General features: G+C 37.6%; 1 protein-coding gene across 2 annotated transcripts in view; it reads left to right on the top strand.

The window, feature by feature from the left end:
• Nucleotides 1-21175, top strand: part of fndc3b.S (fibronectin type III domain containing 3B S homeolog) — a 190444-nt gene that overhangs the window by 150443 nt on the left and 18826 nt on the right. For both annotated transcript variants that reach the window (XM_018265699.2, XM_018265698.2), the window contains exons 20-23: nt 554-667; nt 8533-8682; nt 14325-14605; nt 20676-20888. In XM_018265699.2, coding sequence (XP_018121188.1) covers nt 554-667; nt 8533-8682; nt 14325-14605; nt 20676-20888 — 758 coding nt within the window. The remainder of the gene's footprint in view (nt 1-553; nt 668-8532; nt 8683-14324; nt 14606-20675; nt 20889-21175) is intronic.

Here is a 21175-nt window from a genome sequence, read left to right as displayed (position 1 = left end):
CCCTAGAAAAAGAACTGCTTGTTAAAGGGCATGTAAAGGCAAAAAAATAAAATCCCATTTTTATTTTCTTTAATGAAAAAGAAACCTATCTCCAATATACTTTAATTAAAAAATGTGTACCGTTTTTATAAGAAACCTGACAGTATGCAGTGAAATTCTCCCTTCATTTACTGCTGTGGATAGGAATTGTCAGATGGTCCCTAACTGCTCTGCAGGGAAACAATCATACTTATAAACAGCAGGGGGAGCCCCCGCCTTCCCAGCCATGCAGAACTCAAGCAGCTTTGTTTATGACGATCCCTAAGCAGCCCAGACCACACTGAGCATGTGCACAGTCTTAGTCTTGCAAAGATGTTTAACAAAGTTAAAAGATGGTGACACCCTGTAGCCAACTTTGAAAGCATAAATTATTTGTTTGATTAGGCTTGTGGTGCAGTAAGTTCATGCTTATGTTTAGTATACAAAATACAGCATTTCTAGCCTTATTATATTTTAGACTTTACATGCCCTTTAAGTAATAAGTATTGTCTTACTATTATCATTTGTGTTTCAGTACGGCCCTTACTCAGACGCAACAGAAGTCACAACTGCAGCTGGACCACCCGCACAGTGCAGACCCCCAGTTTTAACATTCCTGTCTGGCACATGTGTACTTATAAGCTGGGAGGTAAGAAGAGCTTGTGTTCACAACATAGGAAGAACATGTGATGTTATCCTGCAAACAAAACAGATAATTTCCTCTAATCCTTTTGTACCATCATGTATCATCAAACAAGAAAAAAATATATTTTTGACCAACACTCAGCAACAACGGATAATTATAATAAAAAGCATTGGGGTATATAAAAACAATAACTGGTTATCCAACCATTATTTTGTCATAGTACAGAGACAAGGCACCTGATGTTTCTTTCTAATTAAAGTGGCTTGGCTAGCATTTAACACAGCAATGCATACTGTATGACACCCCACTTTCACAGAACAATTATACTGGAACTTTAACTTTTTCAATAGCGAGGAAACATACTGTATGTGATATATATTTGAAGAGATACTGTATCTTCCCACCTTGATGTGTTAACCCGCCCACCTATCCAAGGGTTTCCTGGGGGCTTTTTTATTGGGTTACTGAACCTGGGCAAACCTTGTGCCTCTTGGGGCCAGTATTACTGTCAAACTTTAGCTCCCAACATCCCCTGCTGTGGTCCAATACATAGGTATGGAACAAGACAAAAGGTTGTTGAATAAAATGCAAGAGAACATCAAAAAAATGCATCCCCTTAGTACCAGTATGGACACAGATTATCTCCCTTTTCTTTCTCTATTGCAAAGTATCACTGTCAGTTTCATTCAGAAAGGATTAACAGCAAGCGTGGAGTTTTAGGGCAGAGACACACGGTCAGACTGGGGGAGATCAGTCGCCTGGCGAAAAATCTCCTCTTCGGGCGACTAATCTCCCCAAACTGCCTTCTCGCCAACTCCCCGAACTGTCATCCCGCGGGCAATTAACATTCTAGCTGGCAGAAACGGAACTAGAGGGGGTAGGGCCCTGGCGCAGCACGCGCAGCCGGCCCCCCGCCCCCCTCCGTACACCCGGAACTGGCCAGGAATATGCAGCGCGCGGACTGCCGGGGGGGCCCTGAGGGGGTGCGGGCCCTGGCCCGCTCGCACCTCCTGCTCCCTCGGTAGTTCCGCCCCTGCTAGCTGGCAGGAAGGCAGTTTGGGGAGATTAGTTGCCCCGAAGAAGAGATTTGTCGCCTGGGCGACTAATCTCCCCAAATCTGACCGTGTTTCTCTGCCCTTAAAATGTACATGTGTAGCCGTTATATGTACACATTGTAGTAATTTTCAGGTTATTATGTGTTCACTGTGCCCTTATTGAGCTGCCACTTTAGTTTAAAAACAGCAGCCTGCACATGCCAGGGATATATGTCTGTGAAATCTTTCCTGCAATTAGTAGAATTAATTGCCCTGTATTGGAATTAAATAACTGCTGTGTAATTAAATAAGCGCTGAGCTACCCATCAACTACAGATTGCCATTGAATGCCTGGTAAGAGTCACTTCTCAGTTGCCATGAGAACCTCACACCTTTACAGTTCAAGGTTTAAGATGTGAAGGCATTTCTTGTCCGTAAAATGTTATTGCTGTAAGTAGAGGAATATACATTTTTGTGAACCCAAAATCTAAGTAGTGTTTTATATTATTAGGTTGGATGAGTCCAGTACCCAGACTTTTGTCTACCCAATATCTCATTCCCAAGCCAAGGGTATAATATAAAGTTGTTTTTTCTCCGCTGTAAAAGCTTCTGCTCTTCTGGGAAGAATTTTCACTAGTTGTTTTAAAAAGTGTGTTGGGATTTTCTTCCATTTAGCCACAAGAGCATTAGTGACTCTAGGCACTGCTTTTTGAGATCATGTTTGGCTGACGGTGGCTGTTTCAATGGAACAGGTATTCAGTTAGGTTGAGGTGCAGGTCAGTCACGTTTTTCCATTCCTATCTTAGCAAATTAATTCTATATGGATCTTGATTTGCACATAGGGGGATTTATAGTCATGAAACTGGAATGAACCTTCCCCGACTGTTAACAATAGGTTGGAAGTACAGGATTTTGATCAATGTCATTGCATGTTGTATTGTTAAGATTTGTTTTCACTGGAACCAGGGCCATAACCCAAACCATGAAAACCTGCCCTAGAATATTATTTATCCTCTATACTTAACTTTACAGTCAGCATTCAAGAATGTAGGGTTCTTCTGGAATCTGCCAAAGCTAAACTTGTCCATCAGATTGCTAGATGATGAAGTGCCAGAGATTATGTTTCTACTGTCCACTCAAGCCTATGACTGGAATTTACGTATGGTGATGTTAGGCTTCTGCGCAGCTGCTCATCTATAAAGAAAACAATAGTCCTGGCAAATACTTCTTCTGCTTCTGTTGCTTCAAGAGCCAGTTTGGAATTTGGCAGTGAGTGTTTCAGCTGAAAAAAAAATCCACAGTTTTAGACAGGGTATTAAGCCATGAAGTGTGTCTGGATACTTTCAGCCAAATACTTTATAATAACAAATATTAAGCATATACACAGTTGTTTATGATAGAAAGATGGCCAATGCCATGTTGGTCTATGCTTGTCAGTAAGTAAACCTTCACCATTTAGAAAATAAACTTGCAATGGCAGCATTTATTTCAGCAAACCTATGCCAAGTGAATACAACTTCCCACAATGCTTGGGAATTAATCGTTTGATGTATAAATACATCACTTGGGGATCCCTGTCTTAAAGCAACATCATAATTATGCGTTTGGTGCCGAGGCTGAAATGATGATCAGCGTAGCTCAGCTTTGCTTTTTCTTTATTTCAACATAACCACTTTGGTAATGAGAAGACAATCATTGGAGATATCACATGATGTGGTGTGGCATTAAAGGGGTTGTTCACCTTCCAAACACTTTTTTCAATTCAGTTGTTTTCAGATTGTTCCCCAGAAATAAAGACTTTTTTTACATCAAATCAGTAAAGGTGCCACACTTACACTAAATCGCCTTTTGCAGCGTCGGGTGCACAGCTGTGTTCCTCTCTGCCAAGGAAAAACTTCACTGTAAAGCAATAAATCCAGCAGCACTCCGATATGTGAATCAATGATTATTTATGAATGCCATTAGCAGAGCGACGTTTCGGGCTATTCCAGCCCTTTATCAAGCTTGATAAAGGGCTGGAATAGCCCGAAACGTCGCTCTGCTAATGGCATGAATAAATAATCATTGATTCACATATCGGAGTGCTGCTGGATTTATTGCTTTACAGTAAAGACTTTTTTCAATTACTTTACATTATTTATTCTTTACTGTTTTTCCAAAATCTAAGTTTAAAGTTGAATATCCCTGTCTCTGGTGTTTGAGTCTGGCAGCTCAGTAATTCAGGTGCAGACTCTAAACTGTTATAATTTTGCAATATTTAGTTGATACATTTCTCAGCAGCATCTCTGGAGTATTAACAAATATTGTATCAATTCTAACAGCTGCCTTTAATGAAACCCAGAGATTCTGCTCAGCAGGGGCAAAATGTATCAACTAAATGTATCCATTTAGAACAGTTTACAGGGTCGGTGGGCCCCCCCCCTCCCAGGGCTGCTTCAGAAGGTGAAAAATGATACTTCACACTTCAATATTAGTAAAACGGTGACACATAGATTATAGAAAGTCTTTGGAAAAAGTCTTTATTTCTGGTGATCTATCTGAAACCAACTAGATGTTTGAAGGTGAACTAGTCCTTTAAACAAGGGAACTGATCATTACACATCCCTTGTCCTGCTGTTCGTTCTCTGCTTAGTGCATACATTATCAAAAACAGGGATGAAGCATTTTACTGATTTATATGATGTGAAACCCTAGATTTTAGAATAGAGGATTTGTGTAAACCAACTTGCTCTTTAAAAAGTGTGTATTTATTCGATATGACAAAAATAAAACAAAGGCCAGATACACACTTTTTAAAGAGCAAGTGGGTCTACACAAATTCTCTACTCTATTGTCTAATGGTCGGAAGTACCAGCATCTCCCACTTGTGCCCATTATTTCTTGTTTTGTGCTATGAAACCCTAGATTATATCAGGGATCTGAAGTCTTTGGTACTACATGAAAAATCTGTACTGATCTGTAGTTTGTGTGTGATGGTTTTTGTGTTTGTTTGGTTTAAACCATTCAAGTTGAGAAAGTTATTTTTCAACTTCTAATTAACCACCCCTCACCTGATTTTCAGTAGTGTTGCTTAGTTGTGCAAAATTACAATTCACTATGAAAGATTTTCATTGTTTTTTTTCAATTTTTTTTTTCAATTTGCCTTTTATAACCAGTTGCTTTATTAGTTTGTTCGGAAACTTTGCCCTCTGAAAATTTTACTGCTATTTCAAAATATCTCCAAGCTCATTTCATTGCTTAAACAGTGCACGGCTGAGATATATGAGGAGCCACTTTCTTGGGAATATGTCCTTGTATTCTCTGGCCTTTGTTTATTTTTGTCATAAATCTTCTTGACATAACTCTTTATTTGCTCTCTGCCGTGTATCTGTTTCAAAAATGAAGCTCTTCAGAAAGTGTTTTGGTTGTACAAAGGTTAAAAATCTAGGAAATGCTTAACTGTACCCATACTCCAGGGAAGTCCACTCTTTGACTCTGCAGCCATATACATTTAAGCTCACTTTAGCAAGAAACAACATAGAAAATAGTTCTTTGTTTCAGTTAAAGAGAAACTGATGACAAGCTCCATGCTTCCAGCTAACTTTAGTTAGAAGAGGCAATTGAGGCAATTTGTGGCCGGCAACTAAATCTCCCTGAATCTTAGCGTGTGCCTTTACCGTTTGTATCTGTAGTCTTCTGCCTATATTAACAGACTGCAGTGGGAACCTTGGACATACAGCTGCTATCTTCAGGGTGGCAGTAGCTCTAGAGTTCCCTTGCATCAACAGGTGCACCTGTTTGGGATTCAAGCACAGTAGTGTTTTGGTGTAAATACTGTACCTGGAAGTACTAGAGGCATGTTTGGATGCAAATACCCTATAGTGTATATATTGAGATCCTCAAATACAGGGAGCACTGAAGACGAGTTAAATCAACCCAATATTGTGCCAAGACAAAAAACATTAGACTTGCAAGAAATCATAGTAGTTTCTTGACTGCTATAGTGCCAAACCGACTTCAGAAAAACTACATGCTACTTGAACACATTGGAGAGAAAAATGTGGATGGCTGTCATACGGGAAAGCATGAAAAGAGATGACCTTTATTTAGTCATTTCATAGTGTGTAATTTGTCTCCTTTACATTGGCTGATAATGGGAGGCCTTGGAGGGATTCAGCATGGAGGCATATATGGCACAATAGATGCTCATTTACATATAGTGGAAACACGATTTTATGTCTCCCAGGGGGCTGCGTCAAAACGGCATAAATTCCGAAAAATCCAGGAAAGAAAAAAAAATTCAGCTTGCCTAAACGGAACTGCAACAAAATGGAGTAAAGGCGTTAGTGTAGAGTGCTGCCCCTGAACTGTCAGAAAAATGTTTAGTAAATGTTATCAAATCTGAAATGTGCGAATCCCCAGTATAACATTCTAATAAATATGCCCCTCCTTCTTTAAAACAGTGCAGACATTTGGGCAGAGTAACTGAGATAATACTTCTAAGCAAAGGAATGAATATATTATAAAAACTCATTTATAAAAAAAAAACATTGCCCAGTGCTAGTTAGAAGTGCATAGAAATTGAACTATACAAGTCACATTATAGGTTGACTGTATCCCTTTATACAGTAGAGAACAAAAGGGTTTCATTGTATTTCTTTTGCTCATGAGGTAGCAATTTATATATCTTGCTAGTTTTGGACTCAAAGGGGGTTATGTTTCAGAGCTATTTGTTCAGCAGAGTAATAAATCACTCCATATCTTTTGTTTGTAAATTGAAAGCAGGAGATAGGGAAAACGTGACTAGAAAGGCAAAATGCTTTTTCAAGTTACTTATCCAGGTATTTCCTAGAAAAACATATGGGTTAATGTAAATAAATGGGCATAGAGTCCTGTTAATTAAAAGGAGAGCAGCTTAATCTGCCAATGAAGCAGGGAACATAGAGGAGCAGGTAAAGAGGGAATGAGTTATTAGTTGATGGAAATGACTAGGATGAATAGTTACAGAGCAAGCAATGATGTGTGAACATGTAATAAAACTTGCAATACATCAGGGATGAAAAATGGCCTTCATGCCATTTTACTTTGACCACAATTTCCTAGTATGTTCAGTCTCTAGTTTGTAACAGGAGGATGATGTTGAAGCTACTGTAGCTGATTTGTCTTGTAAGAATGAAACTAGATGAGGGAAAAGCAAGGTACAATGTGGAGCAATGAATGAACTTACACTTTGCTGTGGTTGAGATGCTGGGAGTTTTACAGGTATTTGTCCAGAATGCTTGGGGCATGGGGTTTTCTGGTGTATCTTTCCGTAATTTGGATTTTTGTACCTTAAGAAATTAATGTAAACATTAAATAACCCAATAGGCTGGTTTTGCTTACGTACGAATCATCGTACAATCAGACTTCCCCATCTCCCAACCTGCCACTAACCATTCCGATCAAATAAAGTAGTAAAAGAACAGATCAGCCAATGTTCTGCCCCTGACAGCAATCGTACGATAGTTATGTCCGACCAAAGCTAGTGACAGTCTCCTACTGAAAATTGTACAATCGGCAATACACGCAGAGATATTACCCGCAGCCGACAGAAATCTTTTAACCTGTATGACCGATCTTCGCCGGACAAAAAATTTCGGGACTCTCCACACACGGTCCGAAAATCGTACAAATCCTCGATTCGTACGATCAGATCTTTGCGTTTATGGCCAGTTTAAGGATTACTTATATCTTAGTTTGGATCAAGTACAAGCTACTGTTTTATTATTACAGAGAAAAAGATAATCATTTTCAAAAGTTTGGATTATTTGTATAAAATGAAGTTTATGGGAGATGGCCTTTCTGTTAGGGGCGTATTTAAATTAAGGCCCCCGAAGGGCCTGTGCCTAGGGCGGCACAGTTTTGGGGGTTTGTTTGTTTTTTTTTTGTTTGTGTTTTTATTTCCCCCACCCTGCACCACGGATTACCATAGGAAATCAGGTGATGGAGCCTGGTGGGGTGAGGGGTATGGGGGGCCGAGGAATCACGCGTGACATCAGGCATGGGGTGGGCTGACGTCACTTCTGCAGTATACATTGTGTGACATCACGCGTATGTATGGGGTGTGTTTACGTCGGGGCTAGGACAGCAGCGGACCTATATACAGCCCTGCTTTCTGTAATTTGGAGCTTTCTGAATAATGGGTTTCCGGATAATGAATCCCATTCCTGTAGTTGTTGTGGAAAAACTGGAGAGTCTTGGCAGAAAATGACTGATGAAGAGAGGTGGATCATGTACTTGAACGAACTGTACTATAAATATATCCTTCTGCTGTGCCATCTATCCCAATATGATTGGATAATTTAATGCATAAATGCAGTCATGTGATCTTTCAGCATTCCAAACCAAGGGCCATGGGTCTGACTTAAAGGTATCTTCCATACTGCTCCTTAGCGTTCCCTGCACCTGTTATGAGCATGTTGGACAACTGAAATGTTTTTTTATATAGGGAGTTGTTTGGTCTTTTATATTGTGAGCTACTCAATTTGTCCTTGTCCTGGCTGCAGAATGTAAAAACAATGATAAAACTAGTCTAAATAATAGGGCCATTTTTTGTATAGATCCCATCAAAACAATAGACGAATTCATTATGGTGGAAAGCTATATTTTTAAATATAAAGCAACCCCCAGATGTTCAGCTGATGTTCTGTAATAATGACCACTAAAAATGTTCAACCTTATTGTTACATTTCTTTATATACTGTATATTTACAATCTTTGCTGTGAGTTTTATGGTTCATTTAAAAAATGCTGATTTGAGAAATGTCTGTAAACTGCCAGCATGGGTCCGTCAGTATGGTATGATTTGAATTGCAGAGTCCTGAGAGCAATGGCACTGATATCTCGGAGTATCGATTACAGTGGGCAAAGGAAGAAGAAGAACCAGAGTTAGTTTACAGTGGCACAGATCCCTGTTTCGAAATATCTGGTTTGTTGCCAGCAACTGATTACTTCTGCAAACTTCAGGTACAGTTGGAATAATTGTTTCCTTATTAGATTTCCAGTTATTAAAAGCTTCCACTATATCTCTTTATTTTTTCCATCAAGGACTGTACATATATGCTTTAAGTTTGCCAAATTTTCAGGAAAAAATGCTGTTTTGGTTTCATTTTTTTAGATATCTATTACCTCTGCTTACAGTATATACTGTGCAAACTGTATACATTCATTTATCACTTATCCCTTATAATTCGTTACCCCCTTTTTTTCCCTTTAGCCACACAATCACACTTGCAGTCCATTTAATTTTCTCTTGCTCTGTATATTCTTCTCACCTTGACCCTTGTTTCTCATTTTAAGTCCATTGTTTATAAATATCTTTCCTATCCTTAAACAGTCTGCAGCCCAATTATTATCTTTCTTCTTATATCATTTACATTCTCTCTCTCTACTCAGATCTATTTTGCCCTCTTAATTTGATGGTTTAATTTTCCCTTGGCTTTTTTTACCAACCACTATCAGATCCAGTTGTGGAGTGATAGATTCTTCTTATATTCTGAGAACTGGAACTTTTCTTTCTAAATAGCAGGAAATTACAAAAAAACACATTTTATAGAAAGCAATAGAAGTGCAGCAGATAGAATGCATATTTAACCATATTATCTGAGATGAATTATAAATTACTTTTTGAGCTACAATTACATGCAGAGATATGTAACTAGAGTATATAATGTATAGCTTTTTGCTATGAAATTATATTTTCTGCAAAACTAAAAGTGAACTCAATTCAATTGAGAATGTAAAGTAACATCGTATGAATCAGACTTGTAGCTGAACCCATTAAATTATGGCAAGGCATTCTTTTAAAGCATTAAACCATCGCTTAATGACATGTTACATATTTGCTTCTGTGAAATGCAATTAAAATAAGGTACACTTTCCCTTTTCTGATAAATATATAGAGCTAGAGAGGCATAAACTGACTGCACACAGGCTTATTCCCATGAACTTCCATTAACTGGATATTGTGCAATTCAGCCGCATTTATGATTAAATTGCACTAATTAACACTTCTTATACACAAACCAAGTGACATTCCAGTTAAATAAAAGCTGTCATTGCAACAGGCTGCTGGACAACAAGGCCTGTTGCATTTCTGGTGGAATGCCCCTAATTATAGGCTGATAATTGCTGATGTTATAGCTGTTCTTTTGGCCAAACAAAGGAATCACAAGGAAAGATCAAGGGAAATTACTGCTCTTTTCATTTACAGTTTGTCACATGACCCTCTAAATGCTATGGGTCAGTCCACATGAGCAGATTCGGGGAGATTAGTCGCCCCTCGTGAGGCAACTTCGGAAAATGAAGTGCCACGTGTGAATTGCCGCAGGCGATTTTCATTTTAGCCGGCGGAGGGCAGGAGGAAGGCAGTACAGGGTGATTGTCACCCTGAAGAAGAGCCGATTTGTCGCTGTGGCGTATAATCTCCCCGAATCTGCTCGTGTAGACTGATCCTAAAGGCATTTGCAGGCTGTTTAGCCACAAAAAAATGAAAATTAGTGGGGTTAATACTCCTACTCAGGACCCTTAGCACCTGAGTCAAATGGTAGTAGCATGTCGGATGCAATCAACTGGTTGTGGGTGCAAAACACTATCATGCATATTCATTGTGCTTTGTAAAACGAAATTTGCCCGTGTAAAAAGCTGTGTAAAATAAATGACAAATTTATCAAGGTGTTTGTAATTTTACGCCATGTGAACGCCAGATTTGATGCTGTTTATGCTGTTTTTACATGGCAAAGCCTTGTGATGTGTGGTGTTTTATCCCACTGTTTTTTACGCAGCATAATAAATATACCCCTGAATCCGAATGAAGCAGAACCTATTAACTGAGTGAATCCTGACTTGATAGCTATTGATTTGTTCATCTTGCTATAGTTAAACCAACATTGCCTATTACTTAAATACAATTCTTTATTAAAATAAACAGGTGGGTAGTACATTAAACAAAGTACTTTGGAGTAGTATCACTTTAAAAGCAGCTATTCCTTTTGTGAACAGCACATTTCCAAAGCCATATGAGTCAAGGTAATACATAAATTACCAGTTTACTCATGCACAAGCATTTGCACTGAACTCAGTTTAGAGCTTGAGTCGAGTTGCAGTAATTGTGCCATAAACTGTTTTTTTTTGCTAACAAGAAAAACAACTGGTGGTGATGAAATACTTAGAGATGTGGAAAAGATTGCTGCTATTGCTTAAAAAAAAATCCAATTTTTACAGGGTCCCAGGAGAGCACTTTAAGAACAGTTTAAGAACAGTTCTGGATTAAGTAGTCTGAACTGTGTTATACATAATGTATTTCCCAATTTGGAAGCATTTTGTATTGATTGTATGGTGACACATAAATCTGAGTACAGTTTTACGCCTAAAAACAAACTGAAATAAAGTAATGAACTTTTGCGCAAACTCATGGTCCTTTGTTAAAGGAGTGGTTCATCTTCAAATTAACTTTTAGTATGTTATAGACCGGCCATTATAAGCAACTTTGCAGTTGGCCTTAATTTTTTTTTATAATTTTATTAATTGTTTTCCTTTTTCTTCTGGCTCGTTCCATCTTTCGGTTCATTTTCCGAAGTCGCCCGAAGTTGCCTCACGAGGAAACTTCAGACAACTTCGGAAAACGAATCGCCGCGTGTGATTAACGCTGGCGTTTTTTCCATTTAGCCAGCGCAGAGTCAGGGAAGGCGTTTGGGGAGATTGGTCGCCTCAAAATGAGGCGATTAGTCGACAGGCGACCAAATCTCCCCAAAACGCCCAGTGTGGACTTACCCTATGGGGCAATTTCACTAAAAGGCGAAGGAAACTCTGGTGAAAGAGTAAAAAGAGTGAAAAGAGTAAAATTTTCTGGTGAAAGAGTAAAATTTGCCTATCTTTTTTTCAGCTTTTGGCATACTAATCCTCAAGGCAAACAACAGGCCAGTTATTAGGGTCAAATATGCCTGTATAGTTAATACAATAATCAAACATTTTAAGCTAAGAAATCCTCCTACTCCCCATGCTTTAGAACTATCACATAAAAACAAATCTGTTCCTGGCAGTTAAATAAACACTGATATACCATAGGCTCAACCCATTAAGTGGATAATAGGTTCTTATAAAGCGCTCTCTCACACCAGGCTGATTTGATTAAACATTTAGATTGTGAAGTTCCCAGGGACAAAATAATGTGATTAATGAAATCCATTTTAGGATAATGAGTTTGTGCAAAGTAAACAAACAAATACACCGTGGTTTGGAGCTAACAGAAATTCTATTAGATGATAGTTCAGGCTGGCGTAGTGATGGTACCTGTAGGAAACATGAAGCTTCTTTTAAGTGTTGTGAATGCATTCCAGATAAGTGAAATGTGTCAGGCTGTATTAGACCCATATTTACCTCAATTTGCACTTCCTAGAATCAAGCCTTCAAGCTATATTAACACCTATTTCCATAGCAACTGCCTTGCACTGGAAGCTTAACAAACCCCATTGAGAAACAATAGCTCAAGAAGCAGAACTGGAAAGAAACGGCACAATATGTTTACTCATTAGGGTAACTGTCAAAAGGTTAATTTAGCGGCTCAAAAGTACATTACTCGGTCAGAAGGTACCACAAAGGTCAGCATGTTGTTGCCAGTACTGCAACAAATGTGTGACGTCAGATCCATTTTCATCCTCTACTGTTTTTCTTCTCAATGTTGTTTGCTTATTATTTCTAAAACCTCGCTATATTCCATCACATTTTGTTGCTAATGAAACCACAACAGCTTGTTAAGATGAGCATTGCTAAAACTTGTTAGTACAGTTATGGGACCTGTTATCCAGAATGCTCAGGACCTGGGTTTTTCCGGATAACGGATCTTTCTGTAATTTGGGTCTTCATGCCTTAAGTCTACTAAAAATTAATTTAAACATTAAATAAACCCAATAGGTTGGTTTTGCTTCCAATAAGGATTAATTATATCTTAGTTGGGATCAGGTACAAGCTACTGTTTTATTATTACAGAGAAAAAGGAAATCATTTTGAAAAATTTGGATTATTTGGATAAAATGGGAGACATTCCGTAATTCGGAACTTTCTGGATATCGGGTTTCCGGATAAGGGATCCTATACCTGTATAAGGGAAAGGAGGAAAAGTGGGACAGAAGGTTTTACTAGGGTGAGATTGTGATGGAGATATAGTTGAGCCAATGCTAGAATTGGTCTCACTGAACACAAAAGAACTGACAAACCTATTGGATGTGGAGAAGATGTGTGGAGGATCGCATGCTTTAGTCAAAGTCAAAAGATTTTTTTTTTTTTAAAATCTGCAGATGAGTAAGGAAATTAGACACTTGAGGGGGAATGTAATAAAAGTCGCAAAGAGCAAAATAATTCGCATCAATAAGACTAAAACTGCTTGAAGGTGTCGTAATCTTTTGGAGCAAACATAACGACTTTTTCAGTAAGAAGTTTTATTACATTGACTGCGCATTGGCGCAAACTATAAAATTCGCAAACGGTCTTTCACTGTCGGAAGTGGTCGCTAAACAGTTTCAGGGCTCGCAAAAGCTATATTAAATTCGCACAAAGCAAAATTTGTTCGCGCAAAGGCATAACTTTTCGCATTGCGAATAGTTTTTCCGTTAGCGATTTTTATTACATTCCCCCGTTGGGGTCTTATTTATCAAAATCTGGATTTTTCCGAGTATTTAAATAAAAAAAAGTCTGACAAACTAGAATACACGATTGGACCTTATTTATTATTAAAAAAAAAGCTTAATTTAATTGGGCAAAAATTCAATAAAATCGAGGGTTAATTCCCACAGAAACTTCCAAATAGAATAGGGACCTCTCCCATTTACTTATATACAACCTCAGTAGGTCTGAGATGGAGTATTTTTGGATACAGACTTTTTCCATCCTTGGGGTATAAATCTCGAAGAAAAAAAAGTTGTTTGGATTCAAACTTTAATAAATAACCCCCATGATGAGAAATTGAAAAGTATGTGCCTAAAATTCACAAGGGCACTTAGCTGCTTAGCAGAGTCTATTGTCTCTGTGAATGGATTGACTTGTGGGCCCTGCATTACTCTATTCATTTTATTCTGCAAAAAAGAGGTGCCAAAGCTTTAATCTCTTTAATACTCATCAAACAGACAAATAAGTTTGTGCATATTGTTTATTGAATGACATTTAGGCTTAATAAATATTTGTGCTTAATGGCATGCCTTTCGATCATAAATGTATGTTACTGTTTGGCAGACTGTTTATATCCTCATAATACGTAAATTTTTCTCATGATTGTACAGTTCATGTTGGATCCTCATAATAAGTCAATTTTGCTCATGATTGCTCACGTAGTTCAAATAAAAAATAATTATATTTTCTAACTCAAAAGTTTAGCACCCCTTTAATTTTTATTTTAAGGATGCTGTACTTTCATTTCCGAGCCACAACTGTCAGTGAGTAAAATAATTATTGTTGCCAAATTAGAATAATATTTATAATAATCTTAAAAAAACAAGAGCAACCAAGTATTCTTTAATATCATGTTGCATGTAATACTTGTACTGTATTTCTGTTTTGCTGCAGGGTTATTTATTTTATAATAATGAACCTTCATTTATATTTGTTTTTTTCTTTAGGCAGTAAATTTATCTGGTGTTGGACCTTTAAGTGATTTAGTGAGCTGCAGAACTCCAGCCTCTGTCCCTGATGCAGTATCTAACCTTTTTGTGATGGACGATTCCCGTTTAGAAACATGCAGTGTATTATCCTTGGTGCGACTCATGTTAGGCTGGGAAGAGCCATGCAGCAACGGATCAGAAATTATTTCATACAACATTGATTTGGGAGACATTATCATCTCAGTCGCAAACATAACAACTTACATCATTGAGAATCTGCAGCCGGAAGCAACCTATCAGTATGTGGCCTTTCATTTCTGCTTTATAACAGATTAGCACTGGAAACACTGAAAGGTTTAGTAACCAGTTATTTATTTCTTTCGAAAGATCCTATTGTTGGAAGATGTTTCCATCTGTTCCTCTGGGTTTCCATTGATTTCTTCAGTTCCGACACAACCTTTAATTATTGTTTGTATTTTCACGTTACGACAATTCATGGTTCTCTGTAGAATTCATGATTTAGAGCAAATTAATGTAATCCTGAAATTTATTGATGAAAGATTTGGCAATTTAAATTTAATTCCAGTCTGAACAAAACATTTTAAGTCTGCTTTTGTCTTAATAGTAGTACATTTGTAATATATGAGTAGTAACTAGACTGGACATTTAGGGGGTTATTTATTAAAGTCTGAATGCTAAAAACTCAAAAATTTAATTTTTAGAGATTTATTATACCCTGAGGCTGCAAAAAGTCTGAATCTGAAAATACTCCATCTTCAACCTTTCAAGGTCCTGTAGAAGTCAATGTCAGAGGTCCTATTTGCAATTTGAAGATTGGTTTCTGGGTTTCGTGCAATACCCCAAGGTTTTCGGGCAAAAAATCATAAGAAATCAGATTTTTCGGGTGAAAAATCCGGAAAAAACAAAAACGTGGAAATCGGAGTTTTTCCCGCAAAGCAAATATTCGGGAAAATTTTATAATAAATAAGCGTAAAAACCTGAGTGGATTTGATCGGAGTTTGTAGCAAAAATTGTTGAGATAAAATCGGACTTTATAAATAACCCCTTAAATGTCCTAAATGTCCAGTTGACTTTGACTTAATTCTACTAGATACTGTATATCATGACCTGGATAAATGAGAATCTTCATAGACATGCTGACTAAATCAGTATTACAAAGCAGCAGGGCTCAAAAGCATTTGCATTTGCCTCTGGCAGGGCCCTTAATGCCATTGGAAAGGAGGACCTTTTTAAACAGGTAGAGTTTCCTGGTTTTCCTAGTGTTTATTATAAAAAATATTATATTTTATTTTGTAAAAATATTAGGCATCTCTGGCCAGAAGATGTACATTACATTATCTTCCTTTATGTCACATATGGTAGAGCCATTCTTATTGACCTGAGCAATTATTTATACTGCTAATGTGGTAACCTGAAAGGTCATTTGTTTTTGTCTGACTCCAGCGACATTCTTTCAATTTAATTTAAATGAAAATGTTACTTAACTTATAATAATGTGTTGTCTGGGAAAAAGGGTGACATGTCGTGGAGTGGAATCTCTATATTTATAGTCAACTTAAATACAAAGCAGAGCCATAATTTCTACCAATGTCCCAGCGATCCTCTACATGTTCCTGAATAGTATAGGAATCCTAGGATAGGAATTTTGTCATAACTTTTATGGTGTTGTTTATATTACTAAATCACAGGTCATTGTGCTTGACCCTGTGTCTTCATAAATTGCCAGCACTTCACAATGCAACTGCTTTAAGACAAACTATTCTTCCTCCTAGAGGAGTCATTGCCAGACTTTGGTGTGTTTAGCAATTCAGGTGTCAGGGAGATGCTATCTTGTAATCTGCCCATCGTTCTGCTGATAGGGTGGAGGGGGGTTAATATCATTCCAATTTGCAGTGCAACAGTAAAGAGTGACTGAAGTTTATGACATGGCTGTGGGCACACAGGAAACTAACAATATTTCTAGCCCCACATCAAATTTCAAATGTATATGTACAGTATATAAAATTGTTTGCTCTTTTATAAAAACACAAGTTTTAAAAACAAGTTTTTCCGTGGCAGAATCTCTAACTTTAAAGTTAAGATTATTACTCTACTAAGCACATGGGCTGTCCAGGACAGCAGTGAGCAGGATGGAACTTTGGATCTGGTGGAATTATAACTTTAAACAAAGTAGGAAACTATAAAAATGTCTAGGCTAAAATTAACATGCTTGGAAGTAAATTACGAATCCAATACTTTTTTTAGCATGATTCAGATTCAGCCGAATCCAAGTGACTGGTTGAACCAAATTCAACCCTAGCAATAACCTTAGTTTTGGTCACTCAGTTAAGGAAATAGCAAAAAGTTCCCCCTTCTTTTAGATTTGGTTGGGAATGTGCATTCATAAATAGAATTTAGGAGGCAGTTAAAAAGAAGGTGCAAAGTTTGCACCAACTCTAATAACCCAAAGCAACTAGTAAATGAAACCTGCTGACTAGAGCAGGAAGAAACGTTGTACAGGTATGGGACCAGTTATCCAGAATGCTCAGGACCTGGGTTTTTTTGGAGCTGGGGATAATGGATCTTTTCATTACTTGTATCTTCATACATAAAGTCTGCTAGATTTAACTACATTTAAATATTAAATAAAACTGGTTTTGCTTTCAATAAGGATTATTTATAACTTAATTTGAATCATGTGCAAGGTACTATTTTATTAGTACAGAGAAAAAGGCAATAATTCATAAAAATTTGGATAAAATGGAGTCTATGGGAGACAGCCTTTCTGTAATTCAGATAACAGAATTACATACATCTGGATAACAGATCCCATATAATAACAAATCACACCTGGATAACGGATCCCATACCTGTACATAAGTACTGTATTTATGTTTTATTATATAAGGATAATTATTAGAATTTTTGTGTTTGCCCAAGCAGTCCTACTTAGGCTCATTGTCCAACTGTATCACCCTCCATAAGCAGCCTGACTAATTATAACCCTCTTATATTAAGTATAAGTGTGTTATATGATATAGTGTAATGGAATACATCACATATCATAATTATTTTAAAACAATGCAGAATGGCATTTGGCTTTACCAAACAACATCTTTTGGACAAAGAATTCTGAAAGCATTCCATATTGAGCTTTCATTCGGTTTCTCTATATAGATAATCAACCAATGGTTATTTTTTCAATAAGAACTTTAATGTGGCTTTAATTTAACCTGTAATATAAAAGATTCAGTGCACGGATAGTGAGGAGTGTGTCCTGAACACCACAGTGTTTATCCAAGAGCTCACATTTAGTTGCTTAAGACTTGAGAGAAAAGGAGTAAGGCAGCTGCCATGTAATATGTTCACTCTGTCTTATTTTCCATTTTCTTACGGCTCCCAATTTAATGTTTAATAAAGGGCCATATTAAATTACTCATCTTAAGCCTAGGAGTCTGGTTGTCTCCAAGATGAATGAAAAACTGAAATTTTGTTATAACCAAAAGCATTGTGGCAATGATCATGAGTCTACATGGAAAGATCACTATCAAGTTGATAAAGTAAATGTCGAATGAAATGCAAACTGATTTGTGTTTCTCCAGCTCAGAAAATTAGATTATATAAATTAAGCAATAAGGTATGGCAGAATATTCTTCATGCCTAGATAATGCCACACCTCATATGCCCTTCCAGCAGAAAGTTAAATCTCGTAGTGTGTGCTGTTTCTTTGTGCTGCAAGCAAAGCAAGTGAGTGGAGAGCAATATTAATCAGGAAAATAAAGAAAGATTGCATTGAAGATATTCCTAAACTAGAAATTATATTGCCTTTAGCTTTTCGCAGCATTGGGTTATGTCACCAATTCAGAATATTGTTATAAAATATTGGCGCTTGTACAAGGTGATATCTAGGTCTAGTCATTGTGATTCTCCTTTAGTGATACTGTACTTTCCCCCACAAATATTTGCCTCATAATAGTTTGCATAAAAATAACTTCCATTTTACTCATTACTCTTTAAACACTTTTCTTGTATGTGCTATAGCTACAGTTCTGTTATCATTTTATGTTAGTTCTGTGATAAAACTGGCTTAGTCCAATAAAGCATATTCTGGGCCACGATCAGGAATCATGTGGCTCCATACTACTGAGTTTCAAAGGGCCCCTGTAATAATTAACCCATTGAACCCTTGGATGGAGAGCCATGCCAAAAAAATAACCAGTGGATGTATGGCCATGCCTCCGATCCACCCCAGATCATCTATTATACTTAAACCCCACCCATGATATCTACAAACCCTGCCCACCCTCCTACCAGCCCGCTGCCTTGGTGACCCATGATTTGCACTTTTACATCTCTTGGGGGTTCCTGGTTGCGGTACCCAATAAAACTGATGTTTCCAACTCCAGGGCTATAAGGCCTCTATTACCTCTGCATTAAAATATCTCATCAAGGATTTCTTCAAAACATTTCCACTACATTTAAATGTGCTGTCATTTACACTTTATTTTGTCTGTCGCACTTAATCTCCACCAGCTCAGGCTGTAAAATGTCTAAAGTTACTTTCCTAGCATCAATAATGTGAAAACCCATGCATCACATATATGTCAGATAATTAGCTTCAGTCTACCATGCAATACATATGTTTTACCCACGTTCTGGGCATTATTCATAGAGCGAATTGGGTGGTGTGAGGGTTTTTGGTCCCAAATGTTTGCGCAACTAAAATGTGTGGTAGGCAAAAACTCTCCTTGTGCAGTTACTTAAATCAATCAGGCATTCCTGACTCTACAACAGCTTCCAACCATTAACCAAAATTTGTGCTCAGTGCTGGGAAACAAGCAAGCAGGAACTCCAGCTCTAAATCTATGTGGGACAAAAAAGTTTGAAGGCTCTGCCTTTTCTGGGAGATCATTTATTTCAGATTAAATGGCTGATGGTGGGGCTGCTTGTTCTTAGATCATTTATGGAAAATAGCACAGAATGTGGCCATATGAGGGAGATTTTACATTCAGTAGGGGTCTGGTGGCTAAGGCCAGGGCCAAACAATGCATACAATTGCAGATTCTCCTCAAGCAGAAAATCCCCTGCCCTGCTGCTCCCCTTGTCTTCTGAACCGCAGGTGGATTTCGGCATGAAATGTCGCATTTAGGCTCCAAATTCCACTGCATCTGCCTGCACTAGAGCTGAGACAATAGTTCCGGGTGCAGGCAGAGACGCAGCGATGATGTAGAGAAGCAGTTGTATGACCGTAACCTAAGTGGTTGACACTGCTGTGGATTCAAGTTTGATTCTGACCAGGACACTGGTTATACAGAATTAGAATAAATCCTCCTGAAGCACTCCTGTTGTGTTTATGTTACCCGTTCAGAATAGTATTCCTAATGGTTTACTGGGGTAGAAGTTCATGAGGCTAGAATGCTACTGGTTTTATTTTGCTTATACTTAGAAGAAGCAGAGGGAAAACAATTTTAATGAATAAAGATATTAAAGAAGACTTGCCGGCTGCAGTTCCACAGAATTCAGAGCTTCCGCTCATACAGCTTTTATTGGCACTATTACAGAGAAAAAAGGAAATGCTTTATTTAATTATAATGGAGTCAATGGGAGACGGCCTTTCCGTAATTTGGAGCATTCTGAATAACGGGTTTCCAGGTAACGGATCCCATACCTGTACTGATTTCTCTTGTAATATCAATAGTCACCAAATTTGAAGACGACAAGCAGACTTATTGAAAAATGTATCAAACTATACCATCTTTACTTACATTCTCTATGTATGTAAAGATGTGCTAAAAAATGTCTTCACATTAAGGGGTAGATTTATCAAGGGTTGAAGTGAAAATTCGAAGTAAAAAAATTTGAATTTCAAGCATTTTTATGTGTACTTCGACTAGCGAATAGTCCAAATTTGATTCAAATTTAAAAAAAATTTGAATATCGAAATGTATCAAAATTTATGTACTGTCTGTTTAAAACTTTGACTTTGCCATCCAAAACTTGCCAAATTGCTGATTTAGCCTATGGGGACCTTCTAGAACTCATATGAAGTCAATTGGTGGACTTTGAAAAATCAAAGTTTTTTTTTTTAAAATACTTACCCGTATACTCGAGTATAAGCTGAGTTTTTCAGCACCCAAAATGTGCTGAAAATTTGCAGTGAGCAATGTACTTTAAATACCACATATTTAAGGACATATTAAAAAAATAATGATGCCATATAAAGCTCTTGATCAGCATGGAAGCCATGCTCTCTGGCCAACATCCAGAACATTGGCCTAAAAATGACAAAAGTGACAAAAATGGCAAAGTCTTGTATTTAGTTTTATTGCAGTTAAGTTGTATTAATACCTTTGTTTGTTCTCTTCCCAGGATCAGAATCCAGGCAGTGAATGAAATTGGAGCTGGGCCGTTCAGTAACACAATAAATGTAAAAACGAACCCTCTTCCTCCATTGCCTCCTCGGTTGGAGTGTTCAGCTGCTGGACCCCAGAGCCTCAAACTGAAATGGGGAGATAGTAGCAGCAAGTCACAGGCTACTGATGATATTATTTACATTCTTCAAATAGAGGACAAAAGCAAAAGGTACAGAGTTATTGTTCCCTCATACATACATACTGATTGATTCCCATTCATCTGTTTTACACTCTGATTCCCTTTCCTACCCAGAATCTGAGCCTTGGTTCTCTCTCTTTAAGACCTGGTGGCATCTTAATAGTGAAGGGCTCCTCCCAAAGTGAAAGGTGCCTGTTATAGGCAGAAGCATGAGCCGTGATCCAAACCAGTGGCGTAACTAGATATTACTGGGCCCCACAGCAAATTATATTTCAGGCCCCCAAAAGGTTTAGAGGTTGGCTTTGTTTTACCAATAT

The sequence above is a fragment of the Xenopus laevis genome, chromosome 5S, assembly GCF_017654675.1.
Source record: "Xenopus laevis strain J_2021 chromosome 5S, Xenopus_laevis_v10.1, whole genome shotgun sequence".
In the NCBI taxonomy this organism is placed as follows: Eukaryota; Metazoa; Chordata; class Amphibia; order Anura; family Pipidae; genus Xenopus; species Xenopus laevis.
The sequence above is the reverse complement of the archived record's forward strand: the minus strand, read 5'-3'. Positions and strand labels throughout refer to the sequence as shown.